This window comes from Bos javanicus, chromosome 3, assembly GCF_032452875.1.
Source record: "Bos javanicus breed banteng chromosome 3, ARS-OSU_banteng_1.0, whole genome shotgun sequence".
NCBI classification, from domain to species: Eukaryota; Metazoa; Chordata; class Mammalia; order Artiodactyla; family Bovidae; genus Bos; species Bos javanicus.
Window position 1 is genome coordinate 44,896,122 of NC_083870.1, and position 27,495 is coordinate 44,923,616.

A 27,495-nucleotide genomic window follows, 5' to 3' on the forward strand; every position below is an offset into this window, starting at 1 on the left:
GCAGTGGCCACAGGACTGAAAAAGGTCAGTTTTCATTCCAATCCCAAAGAAAGGCAATGCCAAAGAATGCTCAAACTACTGCACAATTGCACTCTTCTCACACGCTAGTAAAGTAATGCTCAAAATTCTCCAAGCCAGGCTTCAGCAATATGTGAACCGTGAACTTCCTGAGGTTCAAGCTGGTTTTAGAAAAGGCAGAGGAACCAGAGATCAAATTGCCAACATCCGCTGGATCATGGAAAAAGCAAGAGAGTTCCAGAAAAACATCTATTCCTGTTTTATTGACTATGCCAAAGCCTTTGACCGTGTGGATCACAATCAACTGTGGACAATTCTGAAAGGGATGGGAATACCAACCACCTGACCTGCCTACTTATAGTATTACGCATTGTATGCATGCTAATTTGCTTCAGTGAGTCTGACTCTGCAACCGTACGGACCAGGCACCTCTGTCCAGGAGATTCTCCAGGCAAGAATACTGTAGTTAGTTTTCATTTCCTCTTTCAAGGGATAGTAAATGTAAGCTATTGGCACAGTGCCTGTCATATAATAGGGACTAAACAAATGCTAAATATGCTTCAGAAAGGAAAGCAAGAGAGAGAGTCTAGAACCTCTTTGAAAATTGAACGGAACTTTGGGGCATTCCCCACTAAGTTTTTTTCCCTACTGACTAAGATTTAGTAGGAAGAAAAAGTTTACTTTCCAAAACCAAGAAATATAGTAAATCAAAATGCAGTTAATTTAGTCATATGGCACTGTACTAGAAGAGAATTTCTAGTTCTTTGTAGAAATAGGCTTTTTTTAATTTTTAGAAGTAATATTTAGAAATGATTCATACTTTAAATAATGTTTTATGATACCATTACATATTTTATAGAATATTAGTCTTTTATACTTTCTTCTTCTAACTTACCAAAATTTTTACTGACACAAACTCTAGATTTATAAACATTAATTCATCTTCAAAAAAAGTTTCTTCAAAGTAAGCATTATTTCTGCATGTTCATGGGTAAAGAATACTAAATGTCTGATTAAAGTCACAAGTTAAGTAAAAGCAAATCAAAGCCCTCTCCAGGCTTCAGACTCCCAGTGTGTTCCTGCTCTAAGCATAATCAAATATTTATTGAGCGCCCAGGCAGGGCTGGGAGTGAAAGAGATATGTAAGATGGACCCTTAGGACACATTTCCTGTTAACAAAAAGTCTAAATTAAAAGAAATTGAATCTATTTTGAGTTTCTATATGGGACAGCTGTTTAAACTATTATATCTATGATAGGCAGACCTCCACAAACCAAGCCACGAGTCCACAAGGACACTATAGGTAGAATTTCTTAAATCCTGAGAAGAAATGACTGGAATTTTAAACTATTCCTTTTACTTATCCATCTGTTATTTTTCTGTTGCAGTCAAGACAGTGGGGAGAAAAAAAAAAGTTCCTACAGAAAGACACAGAGCTCACAACCCTCCCTTAGAAAGCCGTTTACCATAATGTTCCACTGCCTCTCCTATGGCACAGTATTTCATTTTCTCCTCCACCAACTTCATCCACCCTCACCCACCACAAAGGTACACAGGCCTTATTCATCAAGACCGTAAGTTTATATGTTCCGTTTTCGAATCAGTAAACCTTAATAAAGCACTAACTTCGTTAGCAAATTTTACGGGTAAAAATTTTGGAAGTAGTACAATATTTTCACTTCACCATCAGACATCTCCTGACTAATTTTCTGGGTTAATACAGTTAACACAAGTAGTTTGATGTTCAAGTTTGTGTTCACATCAGATATGCTGGGGTTGGAGGATTCTTTAACAAATAAGAACACATTTTGGAGGTGGGAGGTCAAAAATATGTTTGAAAAAGTGTGATCTTTGAAATTATCTGGAACATTTTACTTCAGTCATTAAATTTATTATTTCTGCTCCATTTTAGATTTAAGATGGCCTCCAAAACTAGATCCTACAACTACTTTAAAGGAGCAGTGAGCTGCAGTTGAGCGGCGCTGGAGCCACTGGAGCGGCAGATAGGAGATACCCCACGTCCAAGGTCAGGAGCAGAAGCCATGAGATACCGAACATCGAAATTCAGGAGCAGTGGATGTGCTTCTCTGGACTGGCTATGAGGAGATACCCCACATCCAAAGTCAGAGAAACCCCAGCAAGATGAGAGTAGGGGCGAATTTGCATTTAGAGTGAAACTCGATTCCTACCAAAGATGCTCAGAGGGCTCAAACAAACCTTGTGCTCACCAGGACCCAGGGACCCCACAGAGACTGAGACAGAACTGTGTTTGAGTGTCTCCTGTGGCAGTACTGGTCAGCAGTGGACTGCCACATGGACAGGGGCTCTGGGTGTAGCAGACGTGGGACGTGGGTATGGCAGAAGCCCTCTTGAAGGAAGTCGCCATTAACGCAAAATAGACTCTTGGAGGGTACAAACAGAACCTTGTGCACCAGGATCCAGGAGAAAGGAGCAATGATCCCACAAGAGACTGACCCAGACTTGCCTGTAAGTATCCAGGAGTCTCCAGCGGAGGCGTGGGTTGGTGGCGTAGCAGTACATGCATGGGATCTTTTGAAGGAGGTCACCATTATCTTCATTACCTCCACCATAGTTTGGCCCCAGTTAAATAGCAAGGAAAGAACACCATGAACAGTATGAAAAGGCAAAATGGTAGGATACTGAAATAGGAACTCCCCAGGGTGGTAAGGGCCCAATATACTACTGGAGATCAGTGGAGAAAAAACTCCAGAAAGAATGAAGGGATGGAGCCAAAGTAAAAACAATACCCAGTTGTGGATGTGACTGGTGATACAAGCAAGGTCCCATGCTGTAAAGAGCAATATTGCATAGGAATCTGGAATGTTAGATCCATGAATCAAGGCAAATTGGAAGTGGTCAGACAGGAGATGGCAAGAGTGAATATTGACATTCTAGGAATCAGCAAACAAAAATTGACTGGAATGGGTGAATTTAACTCAGGTGACCATTATATCTACTAAGGTGGGCAGGAATCCCTTACAAGAAAGGAGTAGCCATCATGGTCAACAAAAGAGTCTGAAATGCAGTACTTGGATGCAATCTCAAAAATGACAGAATGATCTCTGTTCATTTCCAAGGCAAACCATTCAGTATCACAGTAATCCAAGCCTATGTCCCAATCAGTAATGCTGAAAAAACTGAAGTTGAACAGTTCTATGAAGACCTACAAGACCTTTTAGAACTAACACCCAAAAAAGATGTCCTTTTCATTATAGGGGACTGGAATGCAAAAGTAGGAAGTCAAGAAACACCCGGAGTAAAAGGCAAATTTGGCCTTGGAATAAGGAATGAAGCAGGGCAAAGGCTAATAGAGTTTTGCCAAGAGAACTCACTGGTCATAGCAAACACCTTCCTCCAACAACACAAGAGAAGACTCTATACATGGACATCACCAGATGGTCAACACCGAAATTAGAATGATTATATTCTTTGCAGCCAAAGATGGAGAAGTTCCATACAGTCAGCAAAAACAAGACCTGGAGCTGACTGTGGCTCAGATCATGAACTCCTTATTGCCAAATTCAGTCTTAAATTGAAGAAAGTAGGGAAAACCACTAGACCATTCAGGTATGACTTAAATCAAATCCCTTATGATTATACAATGGAAGTGAGAAATATATTTAAGGGACTAGATCTGATAGACAGAGTGCCTGATGAACTATGGACAGAGGTTCAGACATTGTACAGGAGACAGGGATCAAGACCATCCCCATGGAAAAGAAATGCAAAAAACCAAATGGCTCTCTGGGGAGGCCTTACAAATAGCTGTGAAAAGAAGAGAAGTGAAAAGCAAAGGAGAAAAGGAAAGATATAAGCATCTGAATGCAGAGTTCCAAAGAACAGCAAGGAGAGATAAGAAAGCCTTCCTCGGTAATCAACACAAAGAAATAGAGGAAAACAAAACAATGGGAAAGACTAGAGATGTCTTCAAGAAAATTAGAGATACCAAGGCAACATTTCATACAAAGATGGGCTCGATAAAGGACAGAAATGGTATGGACCTAACAGAAGCAGAAGATATTAAGAAGAGATGGCAAGAATACACAGAAGAACTCTACAAAAAATATCTTCATGACCAAGATAATCACGATGGTGTGATCACTCATCTAGAGCCAGACATCCTGGAATGTGAAGTCAAGTGGGCCTTAGAAAGCATCACTACTGACAAAGCTAGTGGAGGTGATGGAATTCCAGTGGAGCTATTCCAAATCCTGGAAGATGATGCTGTGGAAGTGCTGCACTCAATATGCCAGCAAATTTGGAAAACTCAGCAGTGGCCACAGGCTGGAAAAGGTCAGTTTTCATTCCAATCCCAAAGAAAGGCAATGCCAAAGAATGCTCAAACTACTACACAATTGCACTCATCTCACATGCTAGTAAAGTAATGCTTAAAATTCTCCACACCAGGCTTCAGCAATACATGAACTGTGACCTTCCAGATGTTCAAGCTGGTTTTAGAAAAGGCAGAGGAACCAGAGATCAAATTGCCAACATCTGCTGGATCATCGAAAAAGCAAGAGAGTTCCAGAAAAACATCTATTCCTGCTTTATTGACTACGCCAAAGCCTTTGACTGTGTGGACCACAGCAAACTTTGGAAAATTCTGAAGGAGATGGGAATACCAGACCACCTGACCTGCCTCTTGAGAAATCTGTATGCAGGTCAGGAAGCAACAGATAGAACTTGACATGGAACAACAGACTGGTTACAAATAGGAAAAGGAGTACATCAAGGCTGCATATTGTCATCCTGCTTATTTAACTTATATGCAGAGTACATCATGAGAAACGCTGGGCTGGAGCAAGCACAAGCTGGAATCAAGATTGGCCTGAGAACTATCAATAACCTCAGATATGAAAATGACATGACCCTTATGGCAGAAAATGAAGAAGAACTAAAGAGCCTCTTGATGAAAGTGAAAGAGGAGAGTGAAAAAGTTGGCTTAAAGCTCAACATTCAGAAAACTTAAGATCATTACATCCGGTCCCATCACTTCATGGCAAATAGATGGGGAAACAATGGAAGCAGTGACAGACTTTATATTCTTGGGCTCCAAAAGTACTGCAGATGGTGACTGCAGCCATGAAGTTAAAAGACACTTACTCCTTGGAATAAAAACTGTGCCCAACCTAGACAGCATATTAAAAAGCAAAGACATTACTTTGCCAACAAAGGTTCGTCTAGTCAAGGTTATGGTTTTTCCAGTAATAATGTATGGATGGGAGAGTTGGACTATAAAGAAAGCTGAGCACCGAAGAACTGACACTTTTGAACTGTGGTGTTGAAGAAGACTCTTGAGAGTTTTTGGACTGCAAGGAGATCCAACCAGTCCATCCTAAAAGAGATCAGTCCTGAGTATTCCTTGGAAGGACTGATGTTGAAGCTGAAACTCCAATATTTTGGCCACCTGATGCAAAGAGCTGACTCATCTGAAAAGACCCTGATGCTGAGAAAGATTGAAGGTGGAAGAAGAAGGGAATGACAGAGGATGAGATGGTTGGATGGCATCACCAACTCAATGGACATGAGTTTGGGTAAACTCCGGGAGTTGGTGATGGACAGGGAGTCCTGGCGTGCTGCAGTCCATGGGCTCACAAAGTGTTGGACATGACTGAGCAACTGAACTGAACTGAACTGAAGTAGATAAAGACAACAGCACAAAGGGAAAACAAATGTAGGGAAAAACAAGGTAAATCCAGGGGTGAGTTAGAAACAAAAAACACATCAGCCAGATAGAAGTGGATCAGAACTGGGGTTCTCAACATTCTAGAAACTAATGTAAAGAGTGGGATAAAGAGTGTGCTAGGAATAGGTATAAAACCGAAGATGTGCACACACTGAAAACAAGTTAATGGCTCCAGAGAAATTAAATCCTATTGCTGGTGCTGATAAATAAATGAATCATTTCTCAGGGGTCCTCATAAAGAAAAACTTAATTAGTAAGTATTCAGTGATGCTGATGCTTATAATAAAGAGATTAATGTTTCTCTTTTTTAAAATGTCCTTTATTACAAATCAATGGTACAATGCCAAATGCAGTTTAGTAAAACAACTGTTGGAGTAAAAATTACAAACTTTTTAAGGGTCAGTATATATTCATATACATTTTAAATTATATATTCAATTGCCTAGTGATCAGGTGGGGCAACAGGAGCAGTCACTATTTAACTCAAGATAATTACTACGTCATTTTTTTTTAAAGCAGTATAATGATCTAACAAGCAGGATTACAGTTACCACTTTCCAAACTTTGAATGAGACATCAATATATATTTCAAATACACAATATTTACAATCTACCTAGTTAGGTACTAAACTCATAGTATTCACGGGCTGACTTAACTACACTCTAAGGAAGGTATTACCCACAACTTTTATAGTTGAGAAAACTAAAGCAAGGAGAATGTAAGTAACTTGTCCTAAACTATAAAGGCACACAATGCTATGGCTAAAATCACATGCAAGTCTACAACTGGGTTTAAGATCTTTTATTAAACACTTTTCAGATACTGTTCTACTTGCAATCCCATGAGATAAATAACAGAGGAGAAAAGTAACCTGATAAAATTCCAAATAAAGATCTCAGGCTCAACAGGCTCTTATTCATAGAACTGACATGATTTTTGCTTTTTAATCAAATACTTATTATTACCCTCTACAAGTTTATATAAATAGCAGCACATGGACTTTTTTTCCCAACCATTTGAACCAATGATGCCCTGAATGAGAGGCCTGCCAGTGGTGGTTCAGAGGGAGAGGGATTCTAGGCACTGCCTGGAACTTTGTTCTGGGAGGAGAGGCTACTGAGGGCTTTCATCACTCATTCACCCGGATTCCCAACCAGTAGTGTGTCTACAACTCCAATGTACAGCTACACTGTGTATGTGAGGCACATATTTATTAACTATTTACTTCAAATCCATTCCCCATTCTCCCTCTTACTACATGTAAGAGCCCCAGTTTGTTTGTTTTTATTGTTTAGGTTTTTGCATCAGAGGGCAGCTTCGAGCTGGTCCAATTCAGTACTGATGGTCACATTTCTACTCCAAAGTACTAGTTTGATCATGGTCTCACCATAAGATATGAGAAAAAGTCTGCTGGATATCTTCTAGGATAAACTGATAAAACGAAACATACACAAAGAAAGTCCTTTCTTCTTTCACTGGATAGCACCATGTCTTTCACGGCTGTGTGAGTGTGTATATATGTACATATGCATATCATCTGTGTTCATGAGAAACCCATGTAGAAGCAAATAGACACAAAAGAAGCGGAGAGAGAAAAATAGACACTAGAAAATGAGGCCTATAGAAAGGAATCAATTTGTTAAAAAATCAGGGGAGAGAAGTGAAATAACAAATATCCAAGAAAAGGCAGAGCCAACCTCTGCCCTGACTACCAAAAAAAAAAAATCTATGTCAATGTTATTTCTTCAAAGTTTAAAAAGCATTGAGTACAGTATCAAGAACATTTCAAGATTAATAACCACAATTTGAGATGGGAGTAAAAAACTGGTTCAAAAATAGCAACTCACACGAAGCAAGGACCAGATTAAATAAATTTGGTGTCTGTTTGTATCTTCTGAATGTGGCTATATGCAAATCCAAACTGTAACGATCTTATGAAAATGCATTTTTTATTTTTGCTCACATAAATATACTGCTAAACGGCTATGGCATTATATCTAGATCCAACTCTCAGATTCCATGCACATATTGCTAAATGTCAAATGTATTCATATTCATTTATATTTGAATGCTGCTTTGAGTGGCAAATTATAAATCATCCATTCAAAAATAAAAATAAAAATAAAATGGATATGCAGCATTATTTAGCAGCACAGATGAACCTTATTTATCTTACAGTTAAACAGTGAAATGAATAAGCATTTTCAAACAGAAGCTCTGACTCTGAAAACTTATAACTAAACTGCAAAAACCACAAGTTCCTCCAAATATTTGAGTTTTCCTCAAAATCTCAGTACTGTTATACCTTCATCTTCACAGGCAGAGTTTTCCTTACTTTGACTGAATATCTGTTCTTTAATATCTTCTTTATCAGAGCATGTATGTCTCAATGTCTATTAAAATATCTTATTATCTACATTTACCTTATTCTGTATCAAATTGTTTTACAAATACCTCATAAACAGAGAAGTCATTAAAAAAGTTGAATGACCCTAAGTAAATCTGTTTGAAAGTGAAAATGCAAGTCGCTCAGTCATGTCTGACTCTTTTGCAACTCCATGGACTATACAGTCCATGGAATTCTCCAGGCCAGAATACTGGAGGGGGTAGATTTTCCCTTCTCCAGGGGATCTTCCCAACCCAGGGATCGAACCAAGGTCTCCCACATTGCAGGTGGATTCATTACCAGCTGAGCCACAAGGGAAGCCCAAGTAAATCTGTTTAGTTCTTCTTATCGGTCAAATTACCTACCTCCAGCCAAAGCTATATAAATTCCCTTTCCTTCTCATAACTAGCCATCTCATCTCTGATTTTTTTTTGTTGTTGGAATATATCATGGCTCAATCCTATGAAGTCCTGGGGCCTCTTTTTCTCATCCTTTAGTGATCTGAACAAATGTCATAGCTTTAACTACAACTTATCTGCTAGTAATTTCCAGCTGGGTCCTCCTTGACCTCTGGATTTTTATACAGATTTCCATACGTCCCTGCTCAACACCTCACTTGGTTATCTCCAGGCACACCAACTTCATACACTCAGATCTGATTTACTCACCTTCTCCATGTTCTTCCCAAAGTCTTTGCCATTTCAGTGCCAACACTTAACTCCCACTTGCTCGGTTCAAAAACCGTGGTATAATCCTTGTTCACTCACAATTCATAGTGCACCAAATAGCAACAGCTGTATCTGCAAAATATCCTCAGAATCTGACCACTCCACACTACTTCTGCCCGGGTTCAAGCTAGGGTGTGCCCTGGGATTGGAAGAGCTAGTCTCCAGCTCTGGCCTCCCGTTCCATGCACACCCAACATATGCATTACCTTTCGTCTTTCCCAAGCACGGTACTCATTTTAGAACAAGTCTTACCATGTCACTCCTCCTTTCCACTGTCATCTTCCTAACTTATTGAGACCAAATCTTATAATCTTACACTATCTGACCCCTGCTTACCACTCCAAGCTCATTTCCCACAGCTCTTCTGCATCCTCATTCCACTCCAGCAACACTGGTCTCCTTGCTTTGCAAGAAACATACAGGCATAACTCCACTTTGCATGTACTGTCCCCACTGCCTGACATGTTCTGCCAGGTATTCACGGAGCTCAAGACCTCAACTTTCTGGGGTTTTACATAAACAGCTTCCTGGAAAGACCTTTCCTGACCCCTAAATTTAAATCACACTGCTCCCCAACACTGCCTCTTCTCCATACTTATCATATGTGACAATACACTATAAATTTTATTTGTTGCTTTTGTCTCTGTCTCCAGAATTTAGGACTCACTAGGGTCTTTCTTGACCATTTTCTCCCTAGTGCCTGGATTAGTGTCTCTTATATGTTAAGTACCCAACAACATTTGATAAAATGTTTCACTGAATATTCTGCCTTAAATGTTGTATCATCATGACATAAAATTGCACATCTCCAATTTTATTCTTCCCTTACATGCTACAGTTCAGTTTATTGAGCCACAATCTGCTTTCCTTACAAGCTAGAAATATCAAGGGTCACTAAGAACTTGAAACAAGGGCCACTCTCATTCTTTACGTGCTTCAGATTCTATCTCCCACCTCTCTCAAATTTCTCTTCTCAGCAACTCTGCAACCACTGCTTCAGTTCAGGAACTTGCTGGAACCACACAGTCCAAAGGATAAGGCCCATATGCTTCATCCTGACAAATAAGGCTCCTTTCTGATCTGACTGCAACCCACCTTTAGAGCCACATCCTGCAACAGGATTCTTCTGCACCACATTCTTCAGCATCCTGCTCACTACACATCAACCAAGGTTCCTCACATTGTTTCAGCTTTTACTACTTTTCATAATAGCCACTCACTAGTCTTCAAGGAACAATTCCTTACTCGTTTTACAGGACCCAACTCAAGTGTTAAACTTTTGTAAAGCCATCAAAATAACCACAGCTAACAACCACTGAGTGCTTTCTATTCATATGATCCAAATAACTGACTTGCATTTTATCACTAAATCCTTAACAAGGCTATTAGAAAAGCACTAATAATCTCCCCCTTTATACAAGATAAAATGAGGCTTTAAAATGTTAGGAAACGTGTCTTAAGATTTAATAAGCAAATAAGACAGGATTTGATCCTACATCTATCTAACCCCAAAGTCTAAATGACAAAACACTAAATGAACAGCTGAACTGACCTTCACATGAGTATTCTAGTCTTTATTAAGTTGAGGTCATTTTGAAACCATTAATTTTATTGTTGTGAGACAAGAAGTACAAACCACAACTCTAAGAAGCAGCCACTTTGCAGCTACCCAGGTAATAAATCAAGGAATTCACTCTAAAACAATTATTTTGGTTTGCAGCAAAGCATATAATTTTTGTGGGCATATTTATGTGATGAGAAAAACTAATAATAATGCCAGAATTGCCAGTTTACAGCACATACAAAGTTACAGGCAAGATAAAAGATAAGAGCCTTGCATTCACATGGCACGTAGCCCACATAAAGATCATCCGATATGTCTAACATGACCTCTGGAATGTTAGTCACATCAGGGCTCTATTTCCACCCAATAATTATAATTCCTCTAGTCTTTGCCCTCCTTGGCAGAGCTTCATTTCACTGTCCTTTGCATTATGAGCTGCTTTGTCGGGTTTGCATATAACATCCCACCCAAAGGTGACTTTGATGAGCCTCTGAAGGCATCCCCAGCAGGTCTCCATAGAAATGGCCCCAGGGTTGTCTCCAAAGTGGCCCTGCTTGAGTTGCCATGGTAAACAACCAGGATAGATTGCTCTATTCAGTTCTCTGCCAGGGTCGCCATGGTGACTGCAAAGGAGGGCTCCTTAGAAGGACCTCACAAGGGCATGTTTCCATGGTGACCCTATCCTGCATATTTCTAAGCAACTTCCCTTTGGTTGTTCTGTGACCAATCACAGCAGGTTCATTTTGAGAGTAACCCTGGAAGGTTGCCTCCAAAGATATCATCATAACATAGGTATTTCAAAGTGAGGTCTGTAAATAAATAAACGACATGAAAATGTAAGTGGTACCATTCACAAATCATCAAATTAGTGCCTGTGCATTTTAGGATCTGTTTTTGATAGGTAACAAAAAAATACTTGTAATGTCTTTGTTAAACATCTCTGTTTCAAATCTTAATAAAAATTATCTTACAGAATAATGCAGATAATTAAAGTTCTAAATTTCTCCCATCTCACAGCATAGAATCTAACTAGGTAAAAAAATACTTTATAGTGGACATGTCTCTCTCTCACACACACACAATGAAAGCAAAAATACAGATGGCTCATCAGGTTATAACGGGATATCAAGGAAATTTTTACAGAGCAAAAAGACAAAATATTTGCAAGTCAAATGAAAAGAAAAAATGTGTTTTTTAGTTGAGTTGGGAAAGCCTAGCCATATTTGGGCCTAAGCTATTTTTTCCTGTATTTCTGTGGTTGGAACAATCCCAACTACTCTTCCTTTCAATTTAAAATATGAATATAAGCCATTCTGAACAGATGCTTGGTTTTTAAGCCATTTTACTATTCTCCTGAAACTTTAAAATACTGTACTTTTTTCTAGTATCTAGTCAAGGGCAAATTTTTATCTAATCACAAACTTCAACATCTCATGAATTTATATATCTTTAAAAACTATTTAACAAGTTAAAAAATTCTACAGTTCCAATGATACAATTATAATTTTGTATTACATACGCTCACCCATTTTTGTTCCTTCCAGTTGATCCTTTAAGCTAAAAAATATATATGTACATATATATATATATATATATATTGCTTATTGTAGAGTTTCCCAAGTGGTGCAGTGGTAAAGAATCACCTTACCAATGTATGACATGCAAGAGACGAGTGTTCAATCCCTGGGTTGGGAAGATCCCCTGGAGCAGGAAATGGCAACCCACTCCAGTATTCTTGCCTGGAAAACTTCAAGGACAGAGGAGCCTTGTGGGCTGCAGTCCATGGGGTGGCAAAGGGTCAGACACGACTGAGCAGCTGAGCACATCCCTTATTATATTGAAAAGGTTAATATTGGTTTTCTTCTTTTTTCTCCTCTATTGAGGTTAAAGGAAATGATTTTCCCCTCAAGCACTGGTTTCATTTATTCTACATTTTGTTTCTCTCTTTCACAGATTCCATTCTCCTACTCTGTCCATAACAGCGCACCACTCCCCACTCATGTTCCATTCAGGAGAATAAACTTAAGTTTGAAAAATAAATATAGTTAAGAAAGATGAGGATAATTCATAATCATTATTTAGTGAAATCTCAACATTTAACACAAACTCTGATTTTGTAGAGACATTGTCTCAAGCCTTCAATGTTTTATGAATCAGAGCAATCATTGCAATTCTTATTCATTCACAATTATTTATTCATTGTCCACCATGTACCAGGCATTGTTCTTTGGGCTGAGAATGCTTCAGGAAACAATTAAAAAATTCCTACCCTTAGAGTATTTAGATTATGGACAGGGGAAAACAGAAAGAAAGAGAAGAGAAAAGGAAAATCAGTAAGACTATCATCTTTTGTGTCAGAAAATTATGAAAGCTAGAGAGAAAATTAGAGCAGGGAAGAGAGAGGTTGAGCCCCAAGCCAAGTTGGGATGGGCAGTAATAGTACTATGGATTAACGGGGGGTGGGGGGGTGGGGTTTAAGGATTCACCCATTCAGATGACATAAGTGTACTCTAACTTCTTAAATTAAAAATAAAATTAGGGAAATCTCTTCCATAGAGAATTCAATGAGCAATTTTTCCTACACTTATACTTGCTCTGAGAAGCAGCATGGTCTGAGGCAGGCAAGTGATCCCATCACCTCCAGTGCTACCACTGTTTCAAGAACTGTACAAATTTGGGCAAGTTACTCTACCTTTCAACCCTCCTCCTCAATTTTAAAATGATAATAACAATTCTGATCAGATAGTGTTACTCTGAAAATACACAAAGACAATAAAATATATATACTAACCTATTCCGGGTGAAAAATATAATGTCTGAAAAATGCTTTCAAATATTTCAGGAAAAAAAATGAGTAAAGAGGTAAAAAAAAAAAACTGGGTAAAATGTTGGGAATTAATGAAACCCAGTGATAAATATATGAGTTTATTATATTATTAGACCTTTTTCTATGTTTAAAAATTTCCATAAAAACGTATTTTATGGAAAGAATTAAACTTGAAAACAAATATACTTCCTTTGTAAAGATGTTTATAATAACTAGAAAGTAATAAGAATACCAATTTAGCTTATAAAATTTTCTTATAAAACTAGTAAAAAATAGATTTATGTACTGAGTACTTACTAATCATCTGGAACAATGTTAAGTTCTTTTTTCCATACCTTATTCAAACATTTTAATTTTACAAAATTAACTTCATATTTTACTCACTGTAAGAAAAAATGTAAGACAGAAAGGCAGAAAAGCATCTTAAGTTTACAGACTCACATGGTACGCAACGTATAATCAATTTTCAGAAGGAATTTTAGCATCAGTTACTGAATGCTTAAAACAAGCATGTAATAGAGCTAATAAAAATCTTAGACAATGAATTCTACATGATTATAACAAGAAAATTAAAAACTTACCAGATCAGTATCTGCCTTTTTGGATGTCAAAGCTTCAACTTTGGAATCCAGTTCTGCCTGTATTTGGTCTCTTCTTTTCATGACAGCCTTTGTATTAAAACACAGGAAGGAAATAGGCTGTACTTTGTTTTAATAATCTTTGCATAGCAAAAATATACATTTGAGAATACAAGTAGCATCTCTTCCCCAGGCCATCAGTCCATCTGGGGGTATAATGCCTTAAAATGTTTTTAATCTCTAAAAGCTAAACAGATAGCAAGTACTTAAAAGAAACTTGTTCATAAATCTTCTATTAGTTTTCCCAATGTACATGTTACTGATTTAAGTATTTTATGTACAAAATACAAATGTTTTGGTGGTGTACTCTAGGCACGCACAGTTCTTCAAAAAGACCAAAGAACAAAATAAATTAACAACAACAAAAAAATCAGTAGAAGCACTGGAAATTCATGCTGTGGTGTAAACTAGTTGCAGCTGTGAATGCATATGCACCACACATCTCAAAGTATCTACAATCAGCCTTCTTACCGGACTCCAAAAGCTAATAGCTAAACAAAGTCAATTACAGTGGGGAATCAAAATGGAAGTATGCATTCACATCTTAAGATTTTATTTTAGCTTAAAATATATGTGTTAACCAATTAGCCAAGCTTTTAAGGAAGAAAGATGGCCTCTACTCTGACTGATAGGAGTTCCACCTTATTTACTTGAATAATCATGATTTTATGTTTCAGTTAAAACACCCCTGTGAAGACATTTAAGTACAGAATTCATCTACATCTTTTACGATGTTTTCCAGCATTTTACAATGTCTTTCCCTTGGTGACTCACTTTTCTTCTAGACAGTCTACCTGGGCTTTGCAGACGCAAAGACTATTTGTACCCATATTTCACTGGTTTTCACAGTATTAATTAAATAGTGAAATTGTAATAATGAACACAAGTGGCCTAAACAGTTCAAGGCAAAAATAAAACTAACCCTGAGTAAGCAAACAGTTCAACCAGGAAGACTGGAGTTGTAGGACGTATAAGAGAAGAACCTTAACGTGGTACAGGTCTTTTGGGTGTTTTCAGAGGAAGAAAAGAACCTAAACCGCAAATCAGTTAAATGGAACCAAACAAGCTGGCTATATAGTATTTGTGTGAAAATTGAGTCATTAAGGATAGAAAGCTGACTTTCCAAGTGGTGCTGGTGGTAAAGAATGTGCCTGCCAATGCAGGAGATGTAGAGATGAGGGTTTGATCCCTAGGTCAGGAAAATCCCTTGGAGGAGGACATGGCAACCCACTCTAGTATTCTTGCCTAGAGAATCCCTTGGACAGAGGAGCTTGGTGGGCTACAGCCCAAGGGGTTGCAGAGAGTTGGACATGACTGAAGTGACTGAGCACAGCACAGCACACAAGGATAAAAAGCATCCTGAAAATAACTCACCCGACTTTTGTGCCTGGTGGAATCACTCTTAATATGTTCAAAAGAGATTAACATCTCTTTTGTGTTCAAAGAAATGAATAGAAAATTCAACTAATTGTCACAAATTCTTTTATATTTACTTCAATGTTTAATTGCCATTAATGGCAGGAATTCCTTCCTTTTTCTAACCCAAATGGCACATGCAATAATTTAGTCCCATTAAGATCTGTTTCCATCAATATGAAATATTGTGCTTCATATAGATAGAAATATTTTAAGTAAGAGGTGGCTTCAGAAGACAACTAGTAAAAACAGCAAAAATTTAATCCTTTTGTCAAATCATATACTTTTCATTATTTTAGCTCACACTGAAGAAAATATTCCAATATAAAACAGAAACAGATCTGCAATGTAAGTGCTACTGATTATACCCTGGGAACCTACAAAATAATACAATCAAATGGGGACTTATAAAATAATTCAATTCTGGTTGCTATTATCATTTTTTCCACACCTTTAATGATACATGATTTAAACTGCATAATTTCCATCTTGACATAATAAAGAGCAAAACACATCTAATTAAGGGAAAATAATATTATATTTTTCATGAAAAAAATCAGATCTCTTTGAATAGCCACACAAGAGGGAGATCAATAATGAAGTAAACCAATGGAATGTAGCCAAGGGAAATTGATGGAGGCAAAGAGGAGGTGCCTCAACAGTGAAACACTAGAGGACTTTGGGAAGCAGGGAGGATGTGCTTATAGGAGGACCCCGACAAAGTCAAATAACAGCAGAAGCCTGAAATACCTACAAAATATTTAATGATTCTGTGAAGGAAAATCTGAACATAATAAACATGAAAGAGGCAGATATTATGCTGAAAGGTTGAGAGCGTTTTTCTTACCAAGACAGAAGCAAAAAAAAATTTTAAATCCTCCCAAATCAAGAGTACATGAAACCAGAAACCATAGATTCAAGCATAAATGGCAGAAAAAAATGGACTACCAGTGAATGCAAACTGACTTCTTCCACCTCTGTCACCTACAACACCAGAAAGCTGAGGGTGTCAGTTCAACTGTGTGAGGTATTATGCACAGAGAATACAGGATGAAAAACATTAGCTTTGCAGATAACATCACAAAATCCCAAATATCTAGAGACCTAAACTTAACTTAGGAGGTTACATGTAAAACTTTGATATAAAAGGAATAAAAGCCTTTTCAAGTCATGAAAGAAAAACATGGTAATTTGGAGGATTTCTTTTTAGAAGCATCCAGAAGACAGAACAAACATCAAGATCCTACTCAAGCACTTTCTACATAATGATACAAACAAAACAAAACATACAATATCCCCATATTATAGGGATTTTCATATATTATAGGGATTTTCATACAAATATGAAAACAAAATGTAACACAAATGTATATTCATATAAATCCCTATATTATAGACAATAAGAAAAGACCTTATTTTTCCTCATTGTGCACATGTTCCTGTACATGAACATTAAGAATGTGGATATCATCTTTCAAATGTACCTAGAAGCAAGAAAGCAACTTGTCCATGAAAAGAAATTTCTAAAGTGCTGAAAATTCTTAAAGTAAAATTTTAAAACGCTGGAAAAACTAATCATACTCTCTATGTAAATCTTGACTGAGGATGCTTCAAACCTATGTTATAAACTGCTGTTACTACTGTTGAATATGCCTGTCTTTTATTAACATATTCTTCCACTCATCAGTTCATTCATGCAGTAAACAAATATTTATGAGCATCTACATGCAAAGCATCTTTCTACGAGAGGAAGACAGTGGTGAACAAACAGAAACAGAAATGCCTTTATAAAGCTTATAAGCAAGTCAGGGACTCAGGTGGAAGTATAGTTCGGAGTCCTTACCATTAACATTTCACTATAAAGCACATACTCATGTACAACAGGAAGCAGGGCCTCTGAGAATCCAGACATCCGTTTTTCAGTGGCCTTACAGCATTTGTCAATGCAGCTGGCAACACTTTTCAGAGTATCAGCCAGATCTTCTTCCGATGCCGACCACAGAATATGAATTGGGCCATATTCTTTCATTTCATCTAAATATTCTAAAAAATAATAAGTTCTTCAATTTATAATATGCTCTTTCAATATATACTTCAACATAACTTCAATTATATACTTAAAATACATTAAAATTATGTATTTATAAGTTTCACAATCCCTATATTATAGACAATAAGAAAAGACCTTATTTTTCTCATTGTGCACATGTTCTTGTACATGAACATTAAGAATGCAGATACTGTCTTTCATTAAATTGACCTGTCCTCCCAGTCTGCTCAGACCAGCCCTTGAATAAAAGCTTTCCAGGTGTAATCAATAATAACATGCTTTTTCACTGTCAAAAGTATCCTGGCTTGGGCGATAAATAAATCACTGTATCTATTGTATCGTGGACTTCTGCCTACCAAACTATACCTGAGTATCTCATTGGCAACATGATGTAAACAAAACATGTCTTCTTTTCCTCTTCTCCTGTTTACATATCCTACCTTGGAAGGAAAGTTATGACCAACCTAGATAGCATATTCAAAAGCAGAGACATTACTTGCCAACAAAGATCCGTCTAGTCAAGGCTATGGTTTTTCCAGTGGTCATGTATGGATGTGAGAATTGGACTGTGAAGAAAGCTGAGTGCCGAAGAATTGATGCTTTTGAACTGTGGTGTTGGAGAAGACTCTTGAGAGTCCCTTGGACTGCACGGAGATCCAACCAGTCCATCCTAAAGGAGATCAGCCCTGGGTGTTCTTTGGAAGGACTGATGCTAAAGCTGAAACTCCAGTACTTTGGCCACCTCATGAGAAGAGCTGACTCATTGGAAAAGACTCTGATGCTGGGAGGGATTGGGGGCAGGAGGAGAAGGGGACGACACAGGATGAGATGGCTGGATGGCATCACCGACTCGATGGATGTGAGTCTGAGTGAACTCCGGGAGTTGGTGATGGACAGGGAGGCCTGGCGTGCTGTGATTCATGGGGTCGCAAAGAGTCGGACACGACTGAGCAACTGAACTGACTGACTGACTGACTGGTAATTGCTTCCAGAGATCTAAGCAAAAAACGTGGTGTCATTCTAGACCCTAAACTGACACCTACAAAGAGACAATCAATCACTAATTCCAATCTTTCTAAATCTGTATCTATTTATCTCCCCACCCATCCATCCATCTCCCCACCCATCCACCTATCCTCACTTGTACTGTCATCAGCATCCCTAACCTGCGCTCCTGCAAGAGACTTCTAACAATTCTCCCTCTCAATTTTTGTCACAGTATATGAACATTAAAACCTCTTAGCTGAATTCGAAAGTCCTTTAAGTCCTTCAGTCCCTACCTTGCCTCTCCAGGTCTAACTCCTGAAAATCTCCCTCACAGATATTTTAATTCAAGCCAAAATAACAGCTCATTCATGAATCTCATGATTTCTCCTAACTTAAACACTGCACATGTCTTTTAGTTGCCCTCTACCATTTCTATCATCTGACAAACTACTTCTAACACTTTAAGTCGTAACACAAGTAAATCTCTTCTGTTTCTGTTCCAAAGGATTTGTAGATGCTTTGTCCTCAATGAGTGTCATAATTTAATAGTTCTATTAAAGCCTATCATAATTTAATACTATTATCTCACTCTATTATAACTGCTTGCATAACTCACATACTCTGAGGCCATACACTCATTACAATAGGGCAAAGTCATTATTTTTTTAATCTCAAAGCCTAATACATAATGCATTCAATAAATATTTTCATATCAATGAAAGAATGAACAAAAGACTATTCAATGCTTGATAAGCCATTTATCCAAAAATTTGGATTTCATTTTAAAATCTGAATATTTTTATACATTTCCTTTACACTATCAATGTTTAATGACAGATGGCTTTTTATGGTAGAGGATGCATGAATAGTGAGAATTTTGGGTCTAATATCCACATAAGTATAATTAAATTCCCTATATTTAATCATCTTATTAGTCTTTGGGGTTAGTTGAAAAATGTCATATTGCTCTAAATTAAACTTTTTTATTACACTATTAAATTTTTCAAAAGTTTATATGATCAGGTAAACTAAAAAAGACTTTAAAGATTTAAAAACAATAGAAATACTAGTTGTCACCTAAAGAAGATACTATGTTTGACGACCACTAAGATCCTTCCAAATTGCATCCTTCTGATCTAGGCCTATTTTTTATTTTAGATAATGGCCATGTGACACCATCCCTTTTCCAGGGGATCTTCCCTTTGGACCAAACCCCAGTCTCCTGCATTGCAGGTAGATTCTTTACTGTCTGAGCCACCAGGGAGGCTCCAATATTTCTAGAAAAGAAAACATTCTCCTTTATTTCTTTTCTTAATTTCTGCATATATCAAAGTGTGTTATTTACCCTGTAAAGTATTTATTTTAATATAAAGAGCTTCCTTGAAATTCTAAACTGTGCTTATATAGCACTCAAATTGCATCTGTATGGAAACACTTAATGAGCTGCACTGTAATTTGTCTGTTAATATATCGGTTTCCCCAACTAGACTGTGAACTCAGGGACAGATACTATTTTAACCCTCCTTCAATCTTTAGCACAAAGCGTTAGCACATGATGTGGTCAATACAAATTTGCCTAATTAATTAGGGAACACAAAACAAATCAGAAAAAAAAAATAGAATAAAAGCAAGTCAAAAGAGAAATGACTCATTATGATAAACAAATTCTTCATGATTTAAATATTAAAGAAATGCCTTATATAGCTTAGACTCCCAGAACTCAAAAAAAAAAAAAAAAAAAACCAAAAGACCATCATTTTAAATGAAATCTTGATAAACGGGCTTTACATTTGGAAGACCAAGAAATCCCTTAAATTTGTGCCAGTGTGCCTCCACTCCTTGAAATTGAGAGCTCAAATTTATAAAGTCCACCACAAAAACCCAGTTTTCCTTTTGAGGATTTCACAAATATTAGAGCAGATCAGAGATTTGTTTTATTTTATTTTATTTTATTTTTAAACTTTACATAATTGTATTAGTTTTGCCAAATATCAAAATGAATCCATCACAGGTATACATGTGTTCCCCATCCTGAACCCTCCTCCCTCCTCCCTCCCCAGATCAGAGATTTGAAAACTAGTCCCTTGCACCAGTAAATATAACACATAATGATGATATTTGATATTCTATAGAACTCTTAAATGTCAAGAGTTTCCAGGGGTCTCTGAATTGCCATACCACTTAACTATCCATCAAGAATTCACTTAATAGAATTGGAATCACTGAACCTAGTTAAAACAATTATCTTCTTGATTTTTTTTATTACAAATGGTAAATACAAAGACCAAGAAGGCATAAATCAAATTATTGTCAGACTTAGCCATCTATTTTAAATGTAGGTGAATGCAATTTTAAAAAGTTGGCAAAAACTCATCATAGAATTTATAGAATTCATAGAATCATGAAATAAAATCTAACTTGAAAATAGGAAAAGAGATCTATTTTAAATCTCTCTGCCATTGCTTGGACAGGTCTAATATAGAGTTCTTGCACCTCCTCCCCAACCCCCGCCCAAGCCAATGTGGAAACCCTATTTCCTGAAACATCACTTCTTTGATTAAAATTATGGTCCATGTTGAACATTTGAGACTGACTACACCCAAAATATTAAGCTCTTTATCCCTATTATTTATAAATGGAAATAAGAATGTGTGTGTGTGCTCAGTCATGTCCGACTCAATGCAACACTATGGGTTGTAGCCTGCCAGGTTCCTCTGTCCATGGGATTCTCCAGATAAGAAGGCAAGAACAGTGGGGCAGGGTGCCATTGCCTCCTCCAGGGGATGGTCCCAACCCAGGGATCAAACCTGGGCCAGGTCTCTTCCGTCTCCTGCACTGGCAGGCAGGTTCTTCACCACTAGTGCCACCGGGGAAGCCCTGTGTGCTCTACGTCACGTCAGTCATGTCTGAGTCCACAGCCCCAGGGACCGTAGCTTTCCAGGCTCCTCTGTCCATCGGATTCTCCAGGCAAGAATACTGGAGTGGGTTGCCATTTTCTCCTCCAGGGGATCTTCCCCACCCAGGGATTGAACCTGCATCTTTCACGTCTCCTGCATTGGCAGGCAGGTTCTTTACCACTGGCATACCTGGGTATACTCCAATAAAAATTTTTAAAAACAAAAAAAGAGAGAGGAATGCCCATCCAATGCCCAGGTTGGGAAACTGAAACTGTCAATGATGAATTGCTGGAGTCTCAGTGTGGACAATTCCAGGAGTTAAAAACGCCAGAGAAACCAGCCATGGGTGAAATCCCACAATATTGTGAGATTCACCTCCAAAAGCCTGTGCGGTAAATATCAGGCAAAAATTACTTCTGCTTCCTGCAGGAGATGAGAAAATAAGCCATTCTGTAATAGCCAGGTACTCTACCTAAAGCCTGGGTTCTTCTTAACAAGGCCTTCCCTTTTGGGAAACTGGTTACCCAGAGCATAACCTGCTGGGGTATTATCAGAGCCTAACTGACCTGGTAGCTTCCCTGGTGGCTCAGTGGGCAAAGAACCTGCCTGCAATGTGGGAGAGCTGGGGTCGATCCCTGGGTTGGGAAGATCCCCTGGAGGAGGGCATGGCAACTCACTCCAGTATTCTTGCCTGGAGAATCCCCATGAACTGAGGATCCTGGTGGGCTACAGTCCATGCGGTCACAAAGAGTCAGACACTACTGAGCGACTAAGCACACTGAGCTATTGCTGCTGCTGCTAAGTCGCTTCAGTCGTGTCCAACTCTGTGTGACCCCATAGACGGCAGCCCACCAGGTTCCCCGTCCCTGGGATTCTCAAGGCAAGAACACTAGAGTCGGTTGCCATTTCCTTCTCCAATGTGTGAAAGTGAAAAGTGAAAGTGAAGTCACTCGGTCGTGTCCGACTCTTTGTGACCCCATGGACTGCAGCCTACCAGGCTCCTCCATCCATGGGATTTTCCAGGCAAGAGTACTGGAGTGGGTTGCCATTGCCTTCTCTGGAGGAGGGGAAATACCCAACTTGAGCCCACTCTGGTCATCCTGTCTCAACTAAAACGGGGAAGGAAAAACCCTGAACTTCTGTGAGGCTTACAGTGGTCCAGAAGCACAGACTCATGAAAGGACTGAGACCTAACCACAGGTCTCCAGAACACTTCCCCTCCCCACACCTCGCCACCACATTACTAAAGGCCTATTTACTTTTATGAGTACATCATGTCTGGCTACCAGGGGCAAAAAGAAAATTATAAGACATACTAAAAGGCAAAAAACATAATTTAAAGAGAGAGCAAGCATCAGAACCAGATGTGGCGGAGACGTTGGAATTAGAACATGATTTTAAAACAACTATGATGAATATGCTAAGGGCCCTAATTAGATACAGTAAACAGCATGCAATAACAGATGGGCACTGTAAGCAGAGACAGAAATCCTAAGAATGACCAAAAAGAAATGCTAAGTTGATGCTGCCTTACCACACCAGCAAATGGAAAAAGATTCATCAGAAATGCAACAACTTTGAGATCACAGTTCAGCAGTTCTACATACCCCGTTCTTCCTTGTAGATTCTCTGAGATATTTTATCTATCAAATTTATTTTCTGGCTAAATATTTCAATGAAGTTATTCATTTCCATGAACTCCTCGGGGCGACTTTTAACTCCTCTCATTGACAATGCAACCGCTCTGACTGACTGTCCCATCCTGCTGAGTAATCCAGGCCCTTGCTTCTTGTGAGAAGAGAATTCCTAGGAACAAAAAAAATAAAACATCGGTGATGAAGCAAACAATGATATTCTAAGATTCAACAACAAAAAAAGAAATCTAATCAGAAGAATAAAGATGATAAAAAGGTTCCATATACATCTTTTTAATTTCATGTTAATTTGAAGCAGATGAGTTAGGGTACACAGTCCTTTCTCTAAGCCTCAGCCTCCTTGATAACATTCTTTTCCAAAGTGCTTCTGTAAAACATGTAATCATGTTTTCTCGGAGCATGGATCCTTCAAAGAACAAGGTGTAACAGAGGGAACTGCACTTATAGAGATACTGGAGAAGATATGAAAATGATATGAGATGAAACCTGTATTTTATTAACAGGAATTTAGAAAAATGATTGAGAAAAAGATCTCTCAGGGTCTAATCTACATCCTAGGAAGAAAAATTGGGAAACTTTGTTAATCCTTTAGTTATAATAGTGGCTAGCATTTATTGAGAGCTTAATGTTATTGGCACTATACTTGCATTTTTATACACATCACTCACAATAACACTGTGAAACAGGTTCTATTATTACTCTCATTGTACAGAAGAAAACGGAAGCAAAGGAAGGTTAAAGAAGCTTGCTCAAGGTCCAAGAGCAAGGAATTGGTGGGTAGGGATCAAAGTCCTGGCAGTCTGACCCCAAGGGCTTCACTGCTAAGCACTAACTAACTGGTCTGCTTTCTTAAAGTCACTGGAATAGTTGATAAATAAACTCCCTGACCATAGCTCTGCAACCAACTTAATTGGATAAACTTATACTGTCTCCACTGACTGGCTGTCTTTGGAGAAAGATTTTTCATAAAATATGTAATAGATGGTTCACAGTTAATTTAGGAGAGTTAGCTACAGATTTGCAAAGTAGAAATGTTATAAAAGGATACATTGCACGGAAGTATCCCTTCAGACGTATGGCCTACTAAAAAGGAACACCAAGAAGGACCAAGGATTCTGACAATGGGTACAGCACTTATTGAAACACAGGTTTGAGATCAAAGACGATCTGGAGAACGATAATGTTATTTAATATTTGGATAAATAATACATAATAATATTTTTATCTGTGGATTTGGCAGTCAGAGTAACAATGTCAAAGAGTAATATAAACATTCATACACCTACAAAAATAACAATGCTGACTACCAGATCTATAGATAAAAACATTATTATGTATTATTTACCCACATATGAAATAATATGTTATCTTTCTAAGATTAAGATTCTAAGATCTTCTTTCTTAAAGGTCTTACCCAAAATAACATATAAACTTGTTAATTTCCAAATCAGTATGATTTTGTGTGCAAAGAATATAATAACAAATGCCACCCTTGACCAGGCAGTACATCTATTCACAAGGGCTACTGCATTTGATAGAGTAAATATTATCAGAAAGAGCACAAGTCACAACTAGCAAGCTGTTATTGCAACTGCTGACTGCAGAGAATGTTTCTAACAGCTTCTAAGGGTCTGGAGTCAGGCCACAAATTCTTCTCACATAAGTCACACAGGGCTTCCAGACACCAAGTACTGTCAAAATTGAGATGAATGGCTTCTTTAGCTTCAATCACTTTGGCAACAACTGAGAGACAGAAAATTCAACATTGGTCAGTAAGTATTTGGTATTGACCAAATATCATCATCTTTCCCGGTGAATTATATCTTAATAGAAGAAAAGAAAAAAAAATAAAATAAAAGGAATATAAAAGGAATCTGTATTAGAAATTAGAACCTCTAAAATTAGGTAAATGAAGGAAAACTGAGAAAAATATCTTATCTATCAACCCATTCATCCATGCATCTATCTATTAATAAAAAACTTTTATCTTAACTTGAAAAGCCCTGACTCACTATTAATCAAAACAGTGTCAATTTAAAAATGTTTTTATATTTTCAGTATTAGCTATATGAAAGGAGTACCCAGGCATTTTAAAAATGTATCAGCTACCAAGAGAAATATGAGGATGTATATGTGAGAAAGGTACATGATTTTCATAACGTTCATGTGTAGACTTGATACAGGGTTGTATCCGAAGGATAGTTCTTAAATGTCTAAAACTCCATCTTAATTCAAGGTTACTACTACCTGATTTAAAAAGGTAAACAGAGAAAGCATACAACCTACTACATGTACAAATACTGAAGGATTATATGAGTATAAATTAAAATTTTTTACCGAAGCTTGTGCAGTAAGAAAAATTTTAAAGTCTTCATTAAATGTTAGAGTTGGATGGTCAGCAATTCGGTTCAAAAATTTGTGCAATGCCTTCCTTCGTGTCTCAATGAAGTCATCATTAAAGCGTTCCACCATTCCTTTCACTATAAACTTTTCTGGCAATGGCTAGGGCAAAAAAATAAAAAGGAATCTGAGCATTCTGTGGCACGGGATTATAAGGAATTCTACACTTCTTCTTTCTGGAAGACTATTTGAACATGTGATCATTTCTTATAAAAATAATTTTTCAAAATTCACAATGTTAGAGCCAAGTACCACAAAATCTTAACACATTACAATAGTTTTAAAAAACAAATCTGTACATAGATTGAAAAGTTTAAAAACAAATGTTTCCCAGATAAATGAATTGCATTGAATCAAAGGTCTGAAATTGGGTGTTAAGACATTCTAATGATTCACAAGACAAAATGGCAGCTATTCTGTGAAAAAAAAAAAAAAAGTAAACGTACTGGAATAATCAGAGTGGGGTGAGCTTCTTCAAGTTTTTCTTTCAACCAAAGGAAATCTTGATAACGTCTCCTAACTTCAAATTCACTGGAGTCAAATTCCCCACGAGATGTCTGAAGAAAGTAGGAAAAAATAACAGCACATGCAATATAAGACAGAAGACATTTGCCTAATGTTATTTTAGACATTCTGAAATAAATGGGTCTCTAAGAAAAACTAACAAATTCTAATTATTCAGTGTTTGTCAGCCTGTACATTTTTTTTTCCTTTGCAGTCATCAATTCATGTAGCAGAAGAAACAAAGCAAACTTTCCAGTATTCCCAGAAAGAAAGCAAACATCATGCTCAAATTTAAAATCCAAACTGAAAAATCTGTCTCAGAGCAACCATCTGTCTTCCACAAGATTTTAACTACTATTATCTTTGGCATGACTTTCTTGCTAACAAGAAAGTGTGTTCTGACTTTAGGTTTCAAATATATTTCATTTCTCAAGATGATCAAAATTCAGAATTTGAGGAAAGTCCTATTTTTGCAACTTGGAAAAATAACCTGAACATAACTGAGAAAAAAAATGTTTCCTTGGAATCTGCTCAAACGAATTGCTTTGCTAAAATTTGCTTTTAGTATTTGAAAATTCTAACATTAACCAGAGTGATTTTACCACTGTTTAAAAATGTTATTAATGGAAATTTAATGTGAAAAGCAAATCTTTCTGTCATTTCTCAAGGAATTTTGAACTATATGCCTAAACTCCTAAAAGTTAAGCAAACACATTAAAATATCTGTTCTCAACAAACTAGAATCTATTCCAACACATATGACAAGAAGAACATGGGTACAATATCAACCTCACCTCTATTACCTGAATTACAAGCCAAACACAAAAATAGCTTAGACAATGCACACTCACCTCTTACAAGAAAAAAAGTCACTTAAATAGTTTTTAAGAAAATTATACAGAAATATTGTTTGATATTTTCCTGGAGGAGTAAATATGGAATAAATAACACATTATTTCACACTCACCAGAAATATCAATCACCCACACAGATGAACACAATTGTAAAATTAAGCAGTTCCAGTCAAAATAAGATGCAATCTTAATTGTCATAAAATAAGGTTCACAAAATCTACACTTGCCAAGGTTTATTCTCATAAAGTGAATGTTTAGAATATCATAAAATATATCTTAGCAAAACACTCCCTTTTTAGTGGGAAAAAGTAGAGGTAAATGAGATGCAGAAGTCTAAGGAACTACATGTTCAAAAAAAACTACAAAATCTATTATGCAAAATGGTACAAATTGTGGAAGTGGTAAAAATAGGCCAACTAAATCTAGTGGAAACACAGTTTAACAATATATATACAAGTTGGTATGTGTACATATATATGCAAATACACACACACGCATACATACATATACACACAAAACATAAAGTGACTCGTTAAACAATACTCACTGACACCTCTACATCCCAGGTACATGTGTACAGGTTTACTACCAATTTCCAAGAAAAAATAAGTTGCCATACTTAACAATAAAAACACTTAAACACTGTGAAGTTAAAATAAGACTGAACATTACATGTCCTTAAGAATTCCCAAAACTTCAAATTGACACAAAAGAAACTTGTATAAATTCCAGCAACAGGAAGACATAAAATCAAGTCAAATAATTGGTTGCTTCTGTCCTCATCACCCTGCCAGTGACTTAAGAGTTCTCTAACATACCACAATAAAGAGAAGAAAGCAGAGAATAAGTGCAAACCTTAAGGA

General features: G+C 37.3%; 1 protein-coding gene across 2 annotated transcripts in view; it reads right to left on the reverse strand.

Moving 5' to 3' along the window:
- The window catches only part of SNX7 (sorting nexin 7), a 118,516-nt gene that overhangs the window by 44,487 nt on the left and 46,534 nt on the right, over positions 1–27,495 (reverse strand). For both annotated transcript variants that reach the window (XM_061411112.1, XM_061411113.1), the window contains exons 3-7: positions 25,721–25,831; positions 25,212–25,376; positions 22,827–23,025; positions 17,129–17,328; positions 13,813–13,899 (exon numbers count right to left, since the gene is read on the reverse strand). In XM_061411112.1, the coding sequence (XP_061267096.1) occupies positions 13,813–13,899; positions 17,129–17,328; positions 22,827–23,025; positions 25,212–25,376; positions 25,721–25,831 (762 nt within the window). The remainder of the gene's footprint in view (positions 1–13,812; positions 13,900–17,128; positions 17,329–22,826; positions 23,026–25,211; positions 25,377–25,720; positions 25,832–27,495) is intronic.